General features: G+C 42.4%; 1 protein-coding gene across 10 annotated transcripts in view; it reads left to right on the top strand.

Moving 5' to 3' along the window:
- Positions 1 to 23,123, top strand: part of sox6 (SRY-box transcription factor 6) — a 615,141-nt gene that overhangs the window by 117,939 nt on the left and 474,079 nt on the right. For 8 of the 10 annotated variants that reach the window (XM_080190145.1, XM_080190144.1, XM_080190147.1 and 5 more), the window contains exon 2: positions 6,010 to 6,104. The exons of the other annotated variants lie outside the window; for them this stretch is intronic. In XM_080190145.1, coding sequence (XP_080046271.1) covers positions 6,073 to 6,104 — 32 coding nt within the window. In that variant the 5' untranslated portion in view covers positions 6,010 to 6,072. The remainder of the gene's footprint in view (positions 1 to 6,009; positions 6,105 to 23,123) is intronic. 10 annotated transcript variants of the gene reach the window in all.

Raw genomic sequence — 23,123 nt, forward strand, 5'->3', positions numbered from 1 at the left:
ATTAGCCATGCAGCTGACAATCGAGTGGAAGCGGCTTTCTATTTGAATATGATTTCTTTTCAAGGATGCTTGGAATAAGCCTTTTAGATTCTGTTGAAAAAGCTGCCAATTGAAGGGATCATCGGGATATTTCCAGCCGGACCTCCGACAAAGTGGAATTCTTTTTCTTGCTATTAGAGTGAGGGGATGGTTAACAGCAAATAGAATCCGATCAGATCAATCTAAGATCTCTGCAATTTTCCTCGGAAGGGCAGCATATTATCTGTAGTGCTGGATACTATATACTTCAGGTAAAGACAAGTAAATACAGTTGACAAAGTTCAGTTTAAATTCATCTTCATTGGAAAATGTCACAAAACATCCCTTCATCAAAAAAAAAGACATTTTCTTTTAATATGGCATAAAAATCCTATTACACTGTGCATAATCAATGAGAAATGTGATGAAAAGGGGCTTTGCGTCACAGTGTGGCTCTGACAATTTCAATATGTGATTTACTCTATAGAGTCAATGTTAAATACTCTTTTTCCAGGACAGTGGCACTGGTTCAGTTTTTCATTAAAATCAGACCTTTTATTGTTTGTTTAAAAGACATTAAAGGGCTACATGATAATGTCATATGTCACATAGAGGCAGAATCGATATAACACACACTTAAGCAACTAGTTTTACAGTTTTCATCAATTTGATACATCTATTAACCTTTGTGACATCTGTCTGCAAAGGCCATGCTTATCAGATAACTTTCCATCATAGTGGGCGAACCAAAAACATCTTCTGGAACTGTTTGTTGAACTTAACTGTACTGCACAGATCTCATAGTGTTACTTTTACTGAATTAATTGGAGGGATCCTAAGTTCAGAAATGGGATTTACCAAGCAACCCACTGCATGTTTTGTGGCAACGGGAGGCAGCCTGCCATTTTCTGGCGTTGGGATCTTCATGATCCCGTTGTTATCAGTGGGGTTTCCCATTGAATGCGCCCCTCACCACTGGGAAACCCGTAAGAGTGTTGCACCAGCGGCAGGGCCTGAACATCCTGCCAGCATGAACAGCCGTAGTGTTCCAGCCGAGGTGTCTAAGAGTACAGCAGCAGAGGTTGAGCAACCTTGTTAACAACTCAATATTGAGGCTTCAATATAGATGGTTAGCACTGTTGCCTCACAGCGCCAGGGATCCAGGTTCGATTCCCAGCTTAGATCATTATCTGTGTGGAGTCTGCGTGTTCTCCGGCGCCTGTGTTTGTTTCCTCCGATTTCCTCCCACACTCCAAAAGACGTGCTGGTTAGGTGCATTGGCCATGCTAAATTCTCCCTCGATGTACCCAAACAGGCGCCGGAGTGTGGCGACTAGGGGAATTTCACAGTAACTTCATTGCAGTGTTAATGTAAGCCTACTTGTGACACTAATAAATAAACTTATCTAACAGACATTGTAAATGGCAAAACACATCAGAGCTCCGGTTGTGAAGAAAGACAAATTAAAAAAGACAATATCTGCACATATTTAAATATGAAACAGAAGCAAAGCAGAAAATGCTGGAAACAGGCAGCAGGACAGATAGCATCTACAGACTAAACAAGTTAACATTACAGGTATAGATGAATATCAGAACTGAAGATGTGGATTTGATGCACACCCCTCGTTGTACATATGCACATAGATATATGCACAGATGTGTGTGTTCAAACACACACATATGCAAACATACATATGTGTGCACACACGTACACACGTGCGTGCGTGCACACACACACACACACACACGTGCACACACCCCACTATAGATTGGCATACTGATTTCTATCAGTTCCAAGTGTTAATTGGTAAATGAACATTCAGAGTGGAAATGTCCCTGACTAGTGCTGAGTTAGCTGCATCCTTCGGGGTTAAAATCATTTCATGTCTTTGAGTCATGAGGAGAAAAATGAGTCATGGGTTTCCCCTCCTTTTTTTATTTGGTGAATTCTGCAAGAAAGGGACATATTCTCCTAAAAGTGCTGAATCGGCAGGAAAACTTTTCTAATTCCTGACTGTTCTAATAGTTCAGCTTCTTATCTAAATCTCCGCATTCTGTAAACTGAAGAATTCTTAGTCATAAATATCATTAAAAACCCGGGGGTGGGGCCTATACGCGTTGGAGTTTGAAGTTCTGGAGCTCTGCTCATCCGCACTGGCCCCAAACTGTCAAACTCCCATTTGCTGGTCAGACTGATTGCTGGACAGCCTGGGACAACAACAATGTTGCCCCTCCAGCCCCTCCCCACGGCCTGATCATGGCTCCCACAACAATTCCTGGGCCAGTAGTGACCTCACCCTGTCCCGGAGCACCCCGATGCCCAAACGCCACCCCCAGCAGTGGCAATGCCCCCATATCAATCGCTGCCCTCCCTCCATCCCAGACTGATCCCAATGCAGAATGGCAGTGGGACCCCCACCCCCAACAATTGCACCTAGGCTCCACGCACAGTAGGCCAAGCCCCCTTGGCACTGCCCGATGCCTGATGGGCAGTGCCAAGGTGCCCCCGGGCATGGGCCCTTTTCCCCTTAGGCAATACCAGAAGGCATAGGCTGGCACTGCCAGAGTACCCATGCACCACTGCCTGACCCCTTGGGGGCCCTAATTGTCCCCCCTTCATTCCAGTAGGGTCTCCTGCTTGTTCCCTGAATGTGGGGAGAGCTAGTCGGAACCCCCCGGAATGAAGTACTCCTGGTGGGGTGAGAGATTCCTGCCTTCCCGCCACAATCCAGGGTAGTCTAGCCAGTGACTGCTTGTTGGCGCTGGGAGAATGCACCTGCATTCCCAGTGCAAGCGCAAATCCCTGTTCAAGACCGCAAATGCGCATCTCCCACTGCGACCAGCCAGAAAAGTTAGGGGCTGCAATAGGAAAATCTCAGTCAAAGTGTCTGTAAACTGGTTTGTTCTTTGTTGTCTTTTGTCCATAAGTGAATAACTAATTGAATCACAGAATCCCTACAGTGCAGAAGGAGGCCATTTGGCTCATTGTCAGGCCCTATCTCTGTCACCCTACATATTTACCCTGCTAATCCCTATAACCTACACATCCCGGGACACTAGGGGCAATTTACCATGGCCAATCAACCTATCCTGCATATCTTTTGGAGTGTAGGAGAAAACCAGAGCACCCAAAGGAAACTCACTCAGACACGAGGAGAATGTGTGCAAACTCCGCACAGACAGTAGCCCCAGCTGGGTATCGAACCCAGGTCCCTGGAGCTGTGAGGCAGCAACACAGCTCCTCACTGTGCTGTGTCACCCAGCCACTCACAACTTGTTGACTTTAACTGTCAAGTCTCACACATGAAGAATGAACACTCAGACGAGGTCCTGGCTGAATTTTCATTCTCAAAGTAGGTAACAGGAGTTGGAAAAATTCTTGGCTTGGACTTTCTGCTTTGGGAGGAAGTGCCTGCAAGGACCAGGGTTTTTGTTGTGGGAGAAGTGTGGGTGTAGGCTGAAGTTTGGCCAATTGACCCAAAGAAAGAACATGGACGCTGTTGCAGGGACTGACCAGTGCAGAGATGGTCATTTAAAAAACCCACCTCAGTGCTGTGGAATTTTGTTCCTGCTATAATAAAAATGGAAAGCGTCCTCCAGCCCTCAACCCCACATTCTTCCACACCCACATCCATTCCACCTTATGTTTTCTACCTATTTCCAAATAACCCCTCATGATGCCACACCAAGGTCTTTCTCTGCACATTCACCCACAGCACATTGCACAGAAACAATGAATACTATAGTGACAGTAAGATGTGTTTAAAAAAGTCATTTATTGATCATTTGCCACTTTTTAGAAACAATTCTTTCATACTACTGTCCAATAGAAGTATCAATCATCCAGATTCTTTACAGTATTAATAACAGAAGCTGAAAGCATTTGAAGCCTCTTTAACTAGTATAAATAAACATTGTGCAATTGACAGAAGAAAAAGGAGAGCCAGAGCTGCCAATCAAACAATATTTACCTTTGGGGCATTCTAATAGATGTCTGGGATCTTAGCCAGGAATACATGATGAGGCTTCACTGAGAGTTCAGACAATCATTAGAGTACTAAAACAGCTGAATCGCAAGAATCAATTGCTTGATTGATAGTTCTAGCTCTCTGATCTATGCTGTCAATTGCACAATGTCTATTTACTCAAGCCAAAAGGGTTTCAAGTGCATTCAGTTTCTGCTATTGATATTTTAAAGGGCTTGGATGATTGACAGTTTCATTGAACTGTAGTTAGAAAGAGGAAAGTGGAAAGTTAGCAATGAATGACAGGTTTGCTAATTTTTTTTAAAGAAATGCTACTGTCAGTACAGCTTTCAATTTTTCTGTGCAATAAATAGTGGGTGAATGGGCATGGAAATACCATAACTTGGCATTCTGGAGCAAGAAGGATGAGAGGGAATTGTAGGGGACACACGTTAGCATGCGGGAGAGAGGGACTATAGGGGTTGGGGGGTATCCTTGGCATAGGAAGTATGAGGAGCCATTCTTGTTGTTTATGGGGGCATACCTTGGATGGAAGGCATGAGTGGCCATTGTGTTATTTGGGCGAAACATACCTCTGCATGGGGGATATGTGGAGAGCCTTTTGAACTTGACTTTCAAAAAGTTCCCTCATGCAGGCTATGCTTCATGATACCTCTTGAAGGGCTGTGAATCATAACTCCTGGAAGAGCTCGCCTGACTCCATGAAACTTGTGGAGGAATAGGACATGCCTATAACTGCAATGGAGCCATCCAAATCAGGAGTGTAGAATGCGGCCTTACAACCTTCTTAAAAATTGGAAATCCTGGATACGGATTGAGAATCTCAGAATTGGGCCCCACCTGACATTTTAAAGGGCTTCTAAGTCATCTTGACCTGGTGAATATATCTCCATTTCCCCATGTTTTTGTGATTTTAGGTGGAAATTCCTAGGTGAATTCCCATGAAGGAACATAGATTGTCACAGTACATGATGAATGCAAAAATCACTCTAATGGTTGCAAATTCAGAGGAAATTTAGTTTCTGAGCTTTGATAGCAAATCTGTGAACAAAAAATCTGTCCTTAGAACAGAAATAAATTAGACTAACGTGTACAGTTTTATTGTGAACACTGGGTGAAGGACAGTAAGGCTGGAAGGCCTAGCAGAGATAAGATAACTACTAACAACAACATTGATTTGGCAAAGTTTCAATGTGGAAAATGTCCTATGCCACTTTATGAGGAAGGAGAACAAAAGAACAATATTGAAAATGGTAAGGACCATGAGTCAAGAAACCCAGATAAGCTGGTTCGAAAAGATGGGCTTTGAGAAACTTTTCAAACGTGGATAGAAGAGTGGAAAGATGGAAAGATTTACAGAGTGAGTTTCAGAGAGTGAGGCCAGATGCTGATGACCAATGGAGGATGAGGCGCATGAGAAGTTTGAGTCAAAGGATTGAGGAGCCTGGTTGGTGTCTGGGGGCAGATGAGGGTGCTGTTGGGTTAGTACAAGGAGGGCAGACTATACAACTGATGGAGGTTGTGGAAATAAAGTGGGCTGTAGCTATAAGGGATTTGAAAATTGCAGAGGCAGTAAGTAATCTTGCTTTTAAACCCCCATGCCTGAGGAGAGGGCCCATGAGAGGGCCTTTGAGAGGGTTAGTTCAAGTCATCTGTGCCAGCCTGCTCACATTGCACACACATTCTAAGTTAAAATTGATGTTAATGTGTTGAAGACGGAGCCAATGTAGATTATTGAGGATTAAGTGATGGGTCAATAGAGCTTAGTGCAGTACAGGATCGAGGCAGCTGAGCTTTGGGCAAGTTGGAATTTGTCACTGAACTCATTTCAACTCATTGCTGTTTATGGGGCCTGGCTGTGTGCAACTTGACTGCTACATTTCACAGCTGTAACTATATTTCAGAAGGAATTCTTTAGCTGTGAAGTGCTTTGGGACAGCCTGAAGGCTTAATAAACATCATACTCAATGCAAGTTCTTTTTTTCTCTTTCTTTCTTATGGAGGGTGGAGAATTGAAGGTCAGCAAAGAGGACGTTGGAGAAATCAAGTCTAGAGGTGACCAAAGCATGGCTAAGCTTCCCAACGGCAATGGCCTGAGGTAGGGGCAGAGAAGTATGCTGAAGGAAATGGTGCTCGGATGATAACAAAACCTTGGATTTTTCAAAACCTGTCAATGGGGAACAAAGGGAAGATTTAGTAAAGTGAAGATTTTCACAGCTTTGAGTACCCGAGAAAGAATAAGATGGAGCAGGTGATAACATGATGAATCTTTATTTGAATTGTGAGGGTGAAGGTAAGAGGCAGTTGGAGTTTTTGGAGCTTAGGAGGAACAATTTTAAAAAGTTTGTAACAGGCAAAGAAGAATGCATAAATGACAACAAGAGGAAAGATTTTGAATGGAGGGAGATGCTGGAAGTTGGAGGTGGGAGAATGAAACAAGAGATGATGAGTATATTCCCATAGCCCTGTCTTAAAAAGCAAGAAAGACTCAGACAGCTTCTCCAGTCATGGGCGCTGTATTCATGCTTTGGACTGAACTGGGCTTGATAGTGAGAGAATAGTTATTGAAGAGAATTAGAATTTGTTACATAACTGCCAGTGTTCCTGTGAGGAAAACTTGAATTTTCGAACTTCTGTATTAGAGTTGTCAGGAGAAAGGTTGATGGGAAACTTAGTTATGGATTTGGTAGAGGATAGGGTGGCACGGTCGCACGGTGATGAGCAATGCTGCCTCACAGCGCCAGGGACCCAGGTTCAATTCCTATCTTGGATCGCTATGTGGAGTCTGAATATTCTCCCTGTGTCTGCGTAGGTTTCCACCAGGTACTCCGGTTTCCTCCCACACTCCAAAAGGTGTGCCATGATGAATTCTCCCTCCATGTACCTGAACAGGTGCTGGAGTGTGGCAACTAGGGAATTTTCACAGTAACTTCATTGCACAAGACCATTTGTGACTAATAAATAAACTTTAACAATGATGCATTCGTGGAGTCAATATTCTGCAGATTTCTAATTTTTATTGCAGTTGGAAAATGAGTCAGTGCTATGGTAGAATGACCTTTGCTTTAGTTATCTTTACAGCAGTAAAATTATGAAAGGTTCTGGTGGTTGAGTCTTCTGCACTAGAGAGAATGGGAGGAGGAGCCAAAGTGATAAAGGCAGCTCTGCCAAAGAACTGAACAGCCAACGAATATCCCATTCCATTCCACGTGCCTTCTGCCTGTAGGCAGGTCCTTGGCTAATTATTTGCTGATGCTTCATCCTGAGCTTTTCTCCTTCGTAATCTTTGTTACTGATGGTTTACCATTGCCTTCCATCTCAGGGTGAGGAGATAGGTCCCATGTCTACCTCAGCTGAACAGGAATCAAACCTGCACCAGTTGTATTATTCTGGACCACATGTTAACTATCTAGCCAACTGAGCTAACCTGCCACCTGATATATAGAGAAACATAAAACAATTTTAGTAAATAAGTAGCAGGATGGAAGTTTGTTCTTTCAGATTCTGAGCATGCACATTAATGTTAATGAGGTCTTTTTCAATCTAGATTAGAGAATGAATGCAGCAACACCTGCCTCTCATGGGAGGTGGGGGTGGTGGGGGGGAGAGGAACAGCCATTGACTGCCAGTTATGAAATGTCCCTGGAAACAACAGCCTCTCATTTTGTTCAATAGCTCTTTGCAAATCTTACCAGGAAGTGGGGAACTTATTTTGGTGACGGACAAAATTATATTGATTGTGATGTAACTTTAAAGGAAGCGAATTCCAGACATAATTAAGTCTTGACTTGTGCATAAAGTATAACTGGTCCTGATGTTTGATCTAGGTTGGGAAATGAATGCAGCAACACTTGCTCCTCACAAGTTCCTTCCTGTCTGTGTAAATTTACACATCTTAACAGAGCGGGAGAGAGAGAGGTAGGGGAAAGGCCAATCTGAAGAAGGCAACCACTAGTGGCTTTAAAAGAATGGTATAGTGTGGCTAGTCCAGTAAGATAGCCTCTTGAACACATTTTCCTGAGATAAATGGCTAACTTCTTCCTACCTCCCACCTCACGAGTATAGCTAAGATTGGGAACTTATGACTCCTCCTCCAATAATTCATAAAGCAATATTCAATAGATTTTATTTGAAAAAATAATCATCTGAACTTTCAGTAGGCCAAGCAAAACATCATTTTCCCAAAAGCTATCTCACTTCCCTCATCACCTCATTCACAGATACACTCTCCTCCAACAATCTTTCTGGTTATACTGGGACTTCTCTTACCCTTCCCTGCTCTCTTCAACCTAGAGATTTCTCCCTCCAACCCAGTTCAAAGTATGATCCTCCATCAGCTTAATACTTTTCATCCCACACCTCATTCAAGATGACACTGCCATCCTTATCCTCTCCTCTCTCCATCTTCTTTCCTTCCCTTTTCTGTCTCTTTTTCTCCTGCACCATCTCTCATCCCTTTTCCTTAAACTTCATACCTTGCTCATCCCCTTTACTTCCTCTTTTCCATCTCCCACTTCAAATGAAGTCCAACTGCTGCTTGAAGCTGATTTTACTGCTGCGTATTATTTTGCAAGGACTTGAGTAGAAGTGATTTTGAGGAGAAAGAGGCCAAACCCTTATCAGTGTCTGCGTATAAAAGGCCATGAAGACTGGATCCCTGAAACAATGACCGTTCACGCCAAATATTGGAGTCCTTTCTTGTTTCTGCATTTGGAGTTGCTAAGTGCACTTTCCAATGTTGAACAAAGCTATATAGATCAGGAAGGTTCCAGGTTTCATGCTCAATTTGTTCAGGACCAGCTGATCACAACCAGGTAGGCATATTACTATCCTGAGTGCCTCTGAGGTAAGGAAGGTAAATAATCAAATTGAGGTCCTGTTTCTGATCACTATTCATTGATCCTTGGTAGTAAATATAAGGATGAGGGCACGTCATTGAATCATAGAATCCCTACAGTGCAGGAGGAGACCATTCGGCCTATCAGGTTTGCACTGACTCATTGACAGAGCCTCTTACCCATAACCCCACATATTTACCCCACCAATCCCCCCAAGCTACACATCTTGGGATTCCAGGGGTCAATTTTGCCTAACCTGCACATCCTTGGACTGTTGTTCGTGCATGAATATGCCAATGGCAATCAAGGCCTCCGCTCACAAAGGGTGAAAGATCCTTTGGGTGAGGTATCAGAGCATAGCTACCACTATGGGGACTGGCCCCCTTGCATGAATCAGCGTGTTCAAGAGAAGTCAGAGGTAACAAAATAAAGAATCACTCAGAATGATCATTGTGTGCGGTAACATGGGAGAAATACCAAAATTCAAGCTGATCCAGTTTGAATTCCAAGCGACATTTCTGAAATACAATTAGCAGCTTGTCTCTGATACAATCACAGGCTTGTTTGGAGTCTCTTTGTGGGATATCTATTCAGCGACATCTTACCTGATGTCTATCTCCTTCGGCAAACAGTAACTTATAGTGCAGAGATGCTTACTTTGTGTTCCTGTTGGATTTTGAAATTCTCAATGTGCATCGGAGAAAATGCCAGTAATGTTGGTCTATGGCAGGCGCAACAACCTAATTTGACATTTAAATGCTTATTAAACCACTAAGCTCCTATATCAACTTTGGCCTACATGGTAAATCGAAGCTGGATCTCTCAGCTGGAAAGTGTAAGTGATTCACTGAACCTAGGGATGACTTTTAAGGTCTCTAAAACATAAATTAGAGCGAGTGAGTGAACTTAACCCTTTGGAAGTAAGTTATGATTCTTTCATCCTCTGAATGTAAACAGCGATAATGATTCGATGAAACTTTTGTATTATACCACACATGGTGCTGTGAAAATAAGAATTGGCATTGTTCTTTTATCAGTGTCACAAGTAGGCTTACATTAATTAACACTACAATGAAGTTGCTGTGAAAATGCCCCTAGCCGCCACACTTCAACACCTGTTCAGGTGTGCCTGAGGGAGAATTTTAGCATGACCAATGCACCTAACCAGCATATCTTTGGGAGGGAGCCAGAGTACCCTGAGGAAAGCCTTGCCGACATGGGGAGAACATGCAGACTCCACACAGACAGTGACCCGAGCCGGGAATCGAACCCAGGTCCCTGGCGCTGTGAGGCAGCAGTGCTAACCACCGTGCTGCCATGGTTAACCATGATTAGACAGGTATGCTGAATCCATTTGTTCATCGCACTGGATCACATTCTTTTGGGTAGGCTTCAACTTAAACAATTTTAAATTGTTGAAAACTGGGGGCAGAGGTGGTGTGCTGAAATGAAAGTTAATGTCACAGTTTTGATTTAAAAAAAAATATAAACCTGTGGCTGAATTTGGGCGTGTTTTTTTTATGGCAGTGGGTGTTGGGGTGTACATAGAATAGTTCAGGTGGTTAGCCCCTCCCACATTCCTACTCACCCTGAGATCACCCTCAGAATATGCTAGGTGGATGCATCAGAATCAGCAGCCTGTGTGCCATGCGTGAATAAATAATGAAGGGGTCATTTAGACTTGTAACAAGCCTATTGACCTACATATCAGTTTCTCACGCCATGCCAAGGTTGGGGTGGGCATTTGGGCAAGATTTTGCGGGCTGTTTGCAAAGGCCAGCTTGAACAAAAGTGGTGCGGAAGGAAGGAAGGAAGGGTCACCTCATTTGGAGGGTGCCCTGCCTGCGTCAACGGCACCCACCTCCGAAGTTGTCACCCTCCCCTTCCTTCCATACTACCTGCCTTACAGAAACCCCAACCCCCCTGCATCACTAACACTACCACCACCCACCAATCCTGTTTTCCCCCCTCCCCACCCCACTGCCCACCTCTGCCCCACACCCACTTCCTCCACCCCCCGAGGCTCTGGAATATCTCCCTGTCCTAACACTCAGAATGTACCATTGCAGGGGAGCCTCGTTTCTCTTTGCTTTCTTCCTGTAGTCCCGGTACCACCCACTACTCAGCTCTGGCCCAGCCCAGAATGATGGAGCAGCTGGCCAATCGGATTGACTGGTAGCTCCCAGGGATTGGACTGAGTGCGGGATGGATGTCCGTCTCTCCACCAATTCAGCCCACCAACAGAGTATTTTTGCTGCAGGATGAGTGGGTATGAGCAGTCAGCCATGTCGTAAAATGCAGTCCCTAATGAGGGGATTGTCTGCTATTATCCAGAAACTCAGCTAATGTTCTGAGGACATGGGTTCGAATCCCGTCAGAGCAAATGGTGGAATTTGAATTCAATACGAAAAATATCAGGAATTAAGAATCTACTGATGACCATGAAACCATTGTCAATTGTCATGAAAACCCATCTGGTTCACTAATGTCCTTTAGGGAAGAAAATATGCCATCCTTATCTGGTCTGGCCTACTTGTGACCCCAAACTTACAGCAATGTGGTTGACTCTCAACTGCCCTCTGAAATGGCACTCAGTTCAAGGGCAATTAGGGATGGACAATAAATGCTGGCCAGCCAGCGACGCCCATGTCCCACGAATGAATAAAAAAAAATCAAACTCCTGTTGGCTTGAACACCAGACAGAACTGATTTGGAATCTGACCTTCACATCCCACTCTTCACTTTGCCACTTATTAGGTATGATCTCTAAGTGCCAGCGAAGTATGCTGTGGATTTAAAAAACAGGAGGAGGATAAATATCATCTCCGACTTTGAATTCACGTGAAACATGGCTTATCTTCCAGTTAACCAGAAAGGAAAATTCATTAAACTAACAGAATGTGTTTCAACGAGTAGCAACACTATAATTTCTTATGGCTATATTTGATTTGATTTATTATTGTCACATGTATTAATATACAGTGAAAAGTATAGGATATATATAAGTATATATAGGAGCTGCTTTATTTTAGATTAAATCTATTACAGTTACATTCTTCCTGGCAGTATTCACAACAGTGGTATTATTCAGTAAGAAATACTTAGGGATTGAAGTGGAACATAAAATGGATAGTAGTGTATTGTATATAAAATGACAGCAGTACTCTGTATGGAATATATAGTTGTTGTGTTATCCTGCATTCAATATATTGCATTTTTATTACTTTCCATGCATTGTAGAGTTGCCATATTATTTTATATGGAATATATGGTGGTGATGTCATTTTTTGTTGAATATATATTGGCAGCATTACTCTCTGTCGAAGATGTTGCACTCTGTTTTATTCAATAGTTATTTTCACCTCTTGGTCTTATGTCTATCCACAGAGTGTTGTTGACTCCATTCACTCTATTTATAGTATTACTACTACGAAGAGTTGTTTGTCCTTCAGTATTGAAGTAGACCAACATCAATTGTCATCTAGGCGTTGGGATGTGTAGGTGCGAAGGTAGTGGATGAGGCCTCTCTTAGCACAAAAGGCTCTAGTACAGTAAAGACAGGACAATGAGGCTGGCAGCTAATGGGGAGCACTGTTCTCATGGTTTTCGTGTGCCTTGAGCTTGTTTTGAGCGCACTAACCTTTGCTCTTCATATGCTGATGTGCCTTTGGCAATTGCACTCCTTAAGGCTGAATAATCCTGGAAAAGGATCCCCCAATGATGCAATCTCAATTTTAAGGTCCCAAGGGAGGCTTTCAAGGTATTCTTGAAACATTTCTTCTGGTTGCCACAGGAGTGTGCTCTGTTCTACAGTTCACCGTGGAAGATTCACTCAGGGAGTTGCTTGTCAGGTGTCCTGGTGACATGTCCAGCCCACCAGAGCAATTTTTGTCATAAATTTGTGAAGATGCTGACCATACTGGTTCTACTGAGGATCTCTACGTCTGGGACTTTGTCTTGCCATTTGATTTTGAGGAGCTTGCGGAGGCAACAAAGGAGAAAGCGATTTATTTTCTTTGTGTGTTGCTGGTAGACAATCCAGCTCTCACTCGCATAGAGAAGAATGGAGAGGACTACTGCTTGGTTGGCCTTGAGCTTAGTTTTTGGGCTTACTCCTTTATGTTTCTGTACTGAATAGCAGTCTTTCAATGGACACACTGGCCTTGGCAATTCTTACTTTGTCTCATCATCAATATGAACGTAGCATGACAGAGAGAGTTGCCTAGGTGGGTGAATTTGTCCACAGTGGTCAGCTTCTGGTCGTTTACTCTCACTATTGGCTCGTTAGAGCTTTCCTGAAGCATGATTTCTGTCTTCTTTGTGCTGATGGTGAGATCAAAGTTATCACAGGATGTGGAGAACATGTTCATAATGTACTGCATGCCTACCTCACTTCCAGGGCTTAGTGCACAGTCATCAGCAAATAGAAAGTCACATAGTCTATTAATGAAGATCTAGGTCTTGACCTGTAGGTGTCACAGGTTGAAGAACTTACTACTTGTTCGGTACTTGATGTCTATGCCTGGGTCTTCATCCTGGAAGATGTCAGCAAGCGTGGCTGAGAACATGGTGCCAAAGTGACCCGGTGCCAGTATTCAGCCTTGTTTCGTTCCAGAGCTCTTCACGGCTGACAGTCTGAAGGCTTTGGGAGGTCGGTGAAGGTGTTATAAAGATTAGCATTATGTTCATGGCACCTTTCCTGCAGTTGGCAAGCAGCAAACAACATGGGCGGCATTCTCTCACCTTGCCCTACCTTGGATTATTTGACCCTGCTGTTGTGAATGGAGATTTGGCTGAACGCCAAATTCTCCGTTCTCACTGGCAGTGGTAACAGGGTTTGCGAGGTCGGAGAATTCTGGCCCATGTCGATGGTTATCCTACTTCTTCCAAAACCATACTGGCTCTCCAGAAGTACACCCTGCTTAAGATGGAATATGAGCCAGTTTAGAAAGATTCTGGCAAGGATCTTTCCAGGAATGGACAGGAGAGATACTCTTCTGTGTATCTCTCCTGTGATAGTCACCAAAACTGATCTTTACGTTTGTAGATGTGAACAATGAAGTGTCTTTAAAGTCTTGTAGAAGGATTCTTTGCTCACAACTGGACTGGAAGAGCTGGGTAAGCTTTCTGAGCAGCTGTGAGCCTGAATTCAATCACCTTCAGTGTCTTTGCCACTTGATAATTGCTCTACATCTTTCTCTGTTTCCAGAAGTGTGGGTGGAATGCTTAGGACAAGGTTCCTGTTGATCTGGGGCGGTCTATTTATATCGTCATCATTGATGTAGGATGGTCTGTTGAGGACGTCATTGATACATTCAGCCCATCTCTCCAGGATCTGAGACTTCACCCTGAGGAGTGTGTTACAAGAACACTGAGTAGCTGAGAGGAGCTGGCTGGTTGAAGATCATAGACCATCCTGACAGATTCATAGAAGCACGTCATGTCATTTTTGTCAGTATAGGCTTATACTTCATCTGCTTTGTCTTGCATCTCACCTAGTCCACATTGGACTGTGCTGCGGATGTTATTATAAGTAGTTTTTTTTTGACTGTGGACTTGTCGTTACAGTCTCCATAGCTGTTGCAAGACTGACCGAAGACAATGAAAAAATGCAAAATGAATTCAATCATAGTAATAATCCAATAATTAGTAATTTAACCAGTAAAATCCAGCTTCTCTCCAGGTTCAAATTAGTTTTTAATCTTTAACTATATTTAAGTAGGATAGTATGAAGGTGCATATTTGTCAAAGGTATTGTACTTAAGTTAGAATACAGTAGAACAATTTGCTTCTGTAAGAGGTAATGTGTACGTGTTACTGAATTGTGGAATTTCTTGTACAGAAGGAAGCATTTGATATATTCCAACTATATCCATCTCAGTTCTTTAACGAGATCTGCCTCCTCTACCCTATCTGACTGGATGCTCTTATAGGATTTACAATACCTGGAATAGTGATTTAATAACTCACTGCTATCCACTTGAGTTTAAACTGAGGGATGAAGTAATCGGGGCAATAAAAATGATAAAAGTTTTGATAGGATCGATGAAGAGCAGCTATTTATTTTCATGGAGGAATCTAGAACAAAGTGGCATTATCTTAAAATTAGAGCCAGATCATTCAGGACTAAGATCAGGAAGTAATTCTTCACACAAATGTTAACAGGACTCTGAAATTCGCTTTACCTACCCCTCTCCCAAATAAAAGGTGTAAAAGCTGATTCAATTAACGTTTTCAAATCTTAGATTAATATATCCTTGTTCGTGAAATGTATCAAGGAATATGGAACATAAGTCAAGGTACAATCAGCTAAGATCTAATAAAATTACAGATTTGAATCGAGACACTCAATGAATGACTTAGTTCTGCTCTTATACTCCAATGATGTCCCTTCCCACTTGACGAGAACCTTTAGTCTTATCTTGGTCCATGTTAGCAAGTTACTGCAAGCTTAAACATCTTGTCCTTGCTTTGTTGTGCCCTTATTGGATGATATACTCCCTATGTGTGACCAGATTCTTTAACCCAGTGTGAGCACAGTTATCAACAAAAAAAATTTCCATGGCCGCTATTTTACTTTTGAGTAAGATTATATTTTTTTCTCTATGTCTAGGCTACAACATGACATTCCTTCTAATAAAATAAGTGATTCTAGTTTTCTGGCTGCATTCCTACTTCTTTGCATTTCTTTTACTATTTTAGATTGGTTTGTTTCCCTTATAATACTTATGAAATATTCTGATATGGTCTAAGATAATTTTCAAATTCCTACCCCTTGAGTTTACTCTTCCAACCACAGCTCTACCTATTCTTGGTGCTGAAGTTGGATCACTTGCTTCAATTGGAGTTTATTTTTCTGTAAAGTCACCACCACCTCCTGTTTTAAAATTTGCAACTTTCCTCATTCTGAAAATGCTCCTTACTACACATTTCAATAATCATTCATGCCTTTCAACAATCATTCAGCCTCCCAGCCTTTTTCATTCTGTGTTTTATTGACTTGGCATGTAGCACTTGCAGCATTATTGAGTTTTCAAGCTTTGAGCTTTAGCTTCTCAGCTTTCTCTTCTCTTGATCCTTATATTTCCTGCTTAAGGTTCCTCCTGCAGTCCCACCAACAATGTCAGCTTCTTTCTGAATCTGACCGTTGGATGCACACTTCGCACTCCCAATGCTCCTGACATCCTTCAGCCTGTTAAATATTTTTAACATTCACATTGTTATATGTCTGAGTAAATCTTTCATAAAATTCTTTGGAAATTCTTCTCAATTGCCATATTGCTTTGTCATCCACTTCTTGCTTATGAAACAGTCTGTTCTCCCAAATATTCATCACCCACCATATTAATAAAGTATGATTTAATATTCATCTAAGACCATTACCTTAAAAAGTTAGAAAGTTGCAAATTGGTTTTCTTGCATTCTCAATTCTTAAGTGATAGAAACTGATGGCTTTTACTCACAAAGTTTTAGAGTTAGTTGCATATGTTATTTGAAAGCTGTCAAACCACGTTAAACATGACTGCACAGCCAAAAGCCCAGGCGGCCCTGATTCAACATGTATCCATGTCTAGAATGCATGTTTATAAAGTTCCAGGGAGCATCCAATTCCCACTTCACTTATATCAGCAAGACTTTACTCACTCATTAATCTAAATTCTTTTGCAACTTTAATCTACATGTTTAATTAATCATAAAATGAGGCAGTAAGTAATTTCAGCAATGTGTGGCTTGTTATCAGATGCATTTAATCACTCCACTGTGAGCTCATTTGGAAACACCTGAAGATGTCTAGAGTGGTTTGAATAAGCATAAATTATTCTTTGTCAGTGTACTATAGTCCACTAGCAAAGATAACATCAACTAGGATTAAACTTAATTCCACAAATATGCAGATGTCCGCAAACAATAAATGGAATGTCATACATCTTCTTTTGTTTCTTTTAAAATTGCACTTTATTTTAGAAAGTTGTAGGTTGAAATATGGACTTGTGATCATAATCCAGGTTGACATTTTAGTGCAGCACTAAGGGAGTGCTGCGATGTTGAAGATGCCAGTTTTTTTTTAGATTGAGATTTTAAAGCGGTGCCTTCATCTAAGATGTCAAATGGAGGCCCTTGCAGAGGTTGCAGAGATGCAAGGTATTTATTTAAATTGCATGTTCTATTGAATTGCTTCTTTGCCTCTTCAACTATCTCTCCTTGAAGGTGATGACTGCTGGAATACAGTTCCACGGACACTCTTTTACTTCATTAATTTGATGTCTTGCACAAATCTTCACAGGAAATTATCAGAGTGAAGCCCCATCCTGTTCTTACCACAGCATCCACATCCCAGCAATGCTCACTGGATACTAGACAGAGAATTCTGCCCTATGTCTAATACCTGACATCAGATGAGCAATTGCACTGCCATTCCGATTGACAACAACCAAATTAGTACAGAATAGGAATTGAAATCCAATTATACATCAGAAATTGGCCAATGGCAATCCAGTTTAACGTGTGACTGTTCCCTGCCAGTTTGAGTAGCACGTGAAAAATGGAAGATGTGCGGACTGTATTTTCTAGGCCAATATGTTTCTGTGCTACAGTCTCCTAATGTGATGAGTTCCAATCCGCCTGTTTTGCCACAAGCAACTGTTGAGCAAAGATGGGGCACAGTCCAGGAAGAGACACCACCACAATTTCTTTCAGCCACTGGTGGTAGGATACATGAGAGCAACTTATGAATACTTTGGAATAGTTAAACTGTGGTGTCGGTCATAGCTTAGTGTGTAATTAAAGGCAAAATCTGTTTTTAAAAGAAAAGAATGTCAGCTCCTGGTCTAATCAAAAAGACGTTTCTATACTCTGGGACAGGAACAGGCTGTTGCTCAAGAGTTTAATGCTGCCAGTAGTCAAATTGGTTAATGCTGCTGGGCAGCTTCCTTTGGCTGCATTTCCACTTACCACATTAGCCAAACTGACTCTTTTATCGGTTTAAGCATTAATACATACAGATGTCTGGGGAAGTGGGAGGGCACTGAGTTGTGGCTCAGAAATTAGAGTTTGTCTAATTTTCTTTTCTTGAAAATTAGTCACAATTTATTCTGTCTGTCCAGTGACCTGCTAATTGCTGCATTACTAATCTAATACAGTGGGTAGTTCCTTCACCTTAAAAGAATGAAGTCAGTAAAAATGTATTCTGTGTCAATCATTTTATTTTTATTCCTTCTGAATATCTAATTCAACTGAATTTAAAGAAGTGTCTTGTTAACATTTGGGGTCAATAAATGATTATGAATTAGAATTGAATAGTCTAATTATGTTTTAATTACATCTATGTAAGTAAGAGATATCAATCAATTAGTTTCGCAATGGCTTGAGATATAAATGAAATCATTCTTATTGCTGCCTTGCTTAGATTTCCCGAGCACCTGTACCCCTCTCCCAACAAATTTCTCCCTTCCTTTCTCGAAAGCATTCACTCCCACTGGATATGATTCCATGGATATCTGTAGAGTCTGACTATAATTATGCAGAGATCTTCAAAAAGCCTTGTACACAAATCAGAAATACTTGGATTCTTATGCATCCATTGCTGCCTTTTTGGTCTTAGATGGTGCAGTGGTTAACGCTGCTGCCTCACAGTGCCGGGGATTTGGGTTCGATTCCAGCCTCTGGTGACCGTATGGAATTTGCATGTTCTCTCCTCTGCCTGCATGGCTTTCCTATGGGTGCTCCGGTTTTCTCCTACAGTCCAAAGATGTGCAGGTTCAGTGGATTGGCCATGCTGAATTGCCCCTTAGAGTCCCAAGATGTGTAGGTTAGCTGGATTAGCCATAGTAAATTTGTGGGGTTATGGGGATAGGGTAGGGTTGTGGTGGGCCTCGGTAAGAAAGATGGTCAGTGCATACACAATGGGCTGAATGGCCTCCTTCTGCACTGTAGGGATTCTATAATTCCATGCTCGTTAGGGAGTAATTAGGTTTGTATCACTAACAGATTTGTATCTGCTAACAGATAGCTGCAGTCTTATTGACCCAAACATTGGATTGGATGGGACCGGGTTGTGGCATGGCTGCCTTTCTCTTTTGTCCCTGTGCGATGCTGTGTGTGGGGTGCTAAGTTGATATCTTAGAACATATAACAGTGATGAATCAGACAACAAATGCTGCTCTTAACTTGTCTTCCATTTGGTTTAACCCTGTTACATGTATCACCACAATGTTCTGAAAATCCCACTTAACAAACAGCAGTGTAACCAGCCTGAAAGCTGATAAGCTTCACATCACTGCTGTGTGACAGCACTCACTCTCACATCTATCTGTACCTCTCAGCTGTCCAATGAATGTTCCAGAGTCCAATTACCAGTGAAAGAATGCTAATTGTCTTAAGTGGATACCGTGACATTATGATATAAGTGTCAGAATTCCTCCCATACTGAAAAACTGTGTGAACAAAATGAGTAAAATTATCAAAAGGAGAAATGTTGCCACCCTGTTTTTTTTTGGAACTTGTTTAAATCTTGATACTCTGCCAATGGGTTACCACTGGGTCACCGGAGGACAATTACGGACTGACCTCCATCATTGCCTTGGTTTTTCCCCACAGTTCAATTTTGAGAATTAAGCAAGAGAGCCACATAACAGAGCACTCGCAGTGATCTTTGGAAAAATGATGAGCAAGTGCACTCAGAGCAAGCTTGATTTTCACATGGCCCATACGTATTGGTTTGAAGGTGATGTTTATTGAAGCAAAGCAGCACAGATTGTATCTCTTCTCAGGAACAGCCCTTTGACAGGATTTCACAGGGTAGTGTCATTGCCTGTTTTGTAGCAGTATTTCTGCCACACTTTTTTGCCATTAACACAGTTTAAAGGGCCACTGCCATCAGCAATCTCTACCTTGCATGCCAAAAGGAAACTGTTATAATCTGTACTATCTAGCTTATAAAGCACCAAAACATTATTGCGATGAACCTTGTGAAAAAGCAGGATTTGTTAGGTTATGATGTATGCTTTCAGGTCATATGTTAGCAATCAAAAGTGATATGCTTTGCCTGATGGTTGGGGTGTCTGAATCCCAGAACTGATGACATGGTGCCGCAGTGCCAAATGGCAAAAAAAACCCCATCAAAACCAATGTGAATTGTACAGATGAATAAATATCAAAGGGGAGCCAAAGCCTCACTTGGTTTTGCCCCTGTATGGTGTAGATCAACAGGGACCAATCTCTCTCTGGTTCAACTGTTAGTCTGTGCTGGGGAGCCTGCTTTCAGCCAAGGTGCCAATACATGACTTACAGTTGCCTTTGGAATAGGGAAGAGGAAAATCAGAAAATTCGAGAAGTGTTAGGTTCCCATTTTGGGGATTGGCCATCTGTTAAACAAAATCTCTCTTTTCTGCTGACAAAAGACTTGGGCTGGAATTTTACCATCCCGCCTGCCACCGGAATCGGAGCAGAGTAGGGGTGGGCAATGGAAATATCCGTTGACTTTGGGTGGAATTTTTACAGTTTTGGAACAAGCAAATCCCGTTGTTGAAGTGTATTTTCAGTGAACAAAGAGTTTTAAAAATTTTGCGGAGTTTAATCAGCTGAGAAACCAATTGCTGATTTCTGCTTAGCCACTCCTGTGAGAAAGTACATGCACGTGGATATTGAGTATGGACATTATTAAACTCAAAAATGCTGCGTCTCCTGCTGGAATAGCATGCTAGCATTCACTTTAAAGTCACAGGCTAATGATCATCAGACAAGTTTTAAAGTTTATTTATTAGTGTCACAAGGAGGCTTACATTAACATTGCAATGAAGTTACTGTGAAAATCCCCTAATCATCACACTCCGGAACCTGTTCGGGGGCACGAAGGAAGAATTTAACCTAACCAGCACATCTCTCAGACTGTGGGAGGAAACCGGAGCATCCGGAAGAAACCCATGCAGACATGGGGAGAACGTGCAGACTCCGCACAGGCAGTGACCCAAGCTGAGAATCGAACCCGGGTCCCTGATGCTGTGAGGTAGCAGTGCTAACTACTGTGCCTTCGTGCTGCCCTATGGGGGCACAGCACGTGAGTGGGTTTCCGTGAAATGTAACTGTCGCGTGGGCGGGTGACCCCTTGGTGAAGTTAAGAAGTGGGGTTGAAAGCATGAGCAGTGGACAAAGTGTTTGCAAAAAAGGGATCCATCGGCAATGACTTGGTGCGGTTCTGGATTCACTTAGCTCAACCATTCAACTAAGCAAAATATATCGAACCATCTCTGCAGAGATTTCTATCCAGTCTGCTTTTACTTCTGAAAATGAGAAAATCTCCTCCCAGCCGTGAATTTAATAATAATAATAGCCGAGAAACTACTAATTACTCTCTGTACCTCCACATCTGCTTAATGCAATGCATCACTTAAATTAATTAATGATTTCAATCATGAACTTCTTGAAAAATGTTACGATTTCTCTCATGTCTGTAATGCAATGACCTGGGAGTGTGAAATCTGTATTATGTAGCAAGTAACCAATTAATTGATTCGCAAATTATTTAAAGTTTGTTATGCCCACGGGAGCACTCAGGCTAACAACAGGAGTTTTCCTCTTCCTCTGATATGAAAAAAAGAATCCATTTTCAGTTGCTGTCTCAGCACCTAACAAGCCCTTTTTGAGTTGTGCCTGTGAGCCGAGCCCAGGTACTGGCAGATCCCAGGGTTGCTGTCAAACGTTCGGTTTAAGTATCGGATAAGTGGCTGTTTCTGTTTCCTGGTATCAGGCAGCCTAATCTCAGCTCCCATTAGCAATCGCTGTCATTCAGACACACTAGTGTCTGGCTGATTTAAATAAAATGAAATGAAGATAGTTGTTTCTGGTCCCTTGGCTTCAGTCATTGCCATAAACATATGCTCCGCGTCCTGCTTCTTTCCATCTTATTTATGACTTTAATTTGTTGTGTGGGCTGCGTTAGAAATTAAATTTAATACAATTCTCCGAGGGACCCTGTCATATAATAACATGGTAATTTCTGTGTATCCTTTTGAAAAATGAGGAAATTAATTCTTCTTGACATGTTCTAATTATTCCAGTGTGAATGGCAAATCTACTTTCCTGGCCCCTGAAGTGTTATAGGCAAGTGGCTGCGTCGCAGCACCGAGGTGCTAATGCTGACCAGCAGTGCGTTTAATTTGAAACATGAGTAGACACCTTTCAACACACCTTAGTAATATGGGAGAGCTTTACAAAAATTAATTCACAACTTATTTAGCGGCTTAGCCTCGGGGTTAGAATTTTTTTCTCTTCCAGTCTGCTGTTGGCTTCTCGAGAGGAATTTTTATTGCAGTAATTTATTTTTTTAACCTACTGTTTTTCATTAATTGCACAAACACAGCCCAAATACTTAAAGGTTTTAACAAATAAGATCCCCCTCCTCCATCGCCCCCCCCCCCGCCTCCGCCCCAACCCCACTTTAGTCAATTTTGGAAGTAAAGCAGTTAGCAACTCCGGACCCGTTTGTTTTCAATTTGATCTATTCCTTCAATTTGGAGGGGGAAGAGACATAAAATGAATGTGGCGACCTCCTAATTTCAGGAGCATTACCTCTGCAGGATCAAACACAATGACAGGACTTGTGAACATGTTGCATTGTGGTGGCAATGGTGCCCAATCCAATTCAAGGAGGGAATTTGTCAATGGGGGATGAATGGGGCAGAATCTTCAATGCTTCAATTTTAAATGGCAGGGAGCATTTAATCAGGCAGGTGGGAATCCTGCCACCTTTAAGCCTCCACTCCAATGAAGTACAGGGTAGGCAGGCCCATGGACAGCCTTTCCACCCACTTTCCACAAGGGCCTTATCCCACTGCCTTTGGTATTAACCCAGCGCTGCTTGGGTGGCTTGCCATATGGGGAGCATAACATCAAACCATTATCAGGCCTTTGGTGAGGTTGTGGTGGTGGGGAGGGGCTTAAGGGGGCAGGGCTGTCAATAGTTCAAAGGCATTCAGTGCCTGATTGAGGGACATGGCATCTGGAAGGGGAGGAGGTCCTCTGTGGGCCACTACCTTCCTCGCTGCTGATCTCACTCACCCCATGTCCTCCATGGCCCTCCTCTCACCATCATCCAATGATGATCATAGACTTTGGGGTGGGGGTCATACTACAACAACTATCACCCTGCTGGTGGTGTTTTTGCCCCAGTAGAGCTGTCAACCTCTGGCTGCCGACTGTCACAGGGGCATCTGGCCCCAGAGTCCTTGATTTCCCTGGGATCCTTCCTTGACTTTATCAAGTGCCCAAGTGGATCAAGATTC

The sequence above is a fragment of the Carcharhinus amblyrhynchos genome, chromosome 6 (assembly GCF_965287045.1).
Source record: "Carcharhinus amblyrhynchos chromosome 6, sCarAmb.v2.hapA, whole genome shotgun sequence".
NCBI classification, from domain to species: domain Eukaryota; kingdom Metazoa; phylum Chordata; class Chondrichthyes; order Carcharhiniformes; family Carcharhinidae; genus Carcharhinus; species Carcharhinus amblyrhynchos.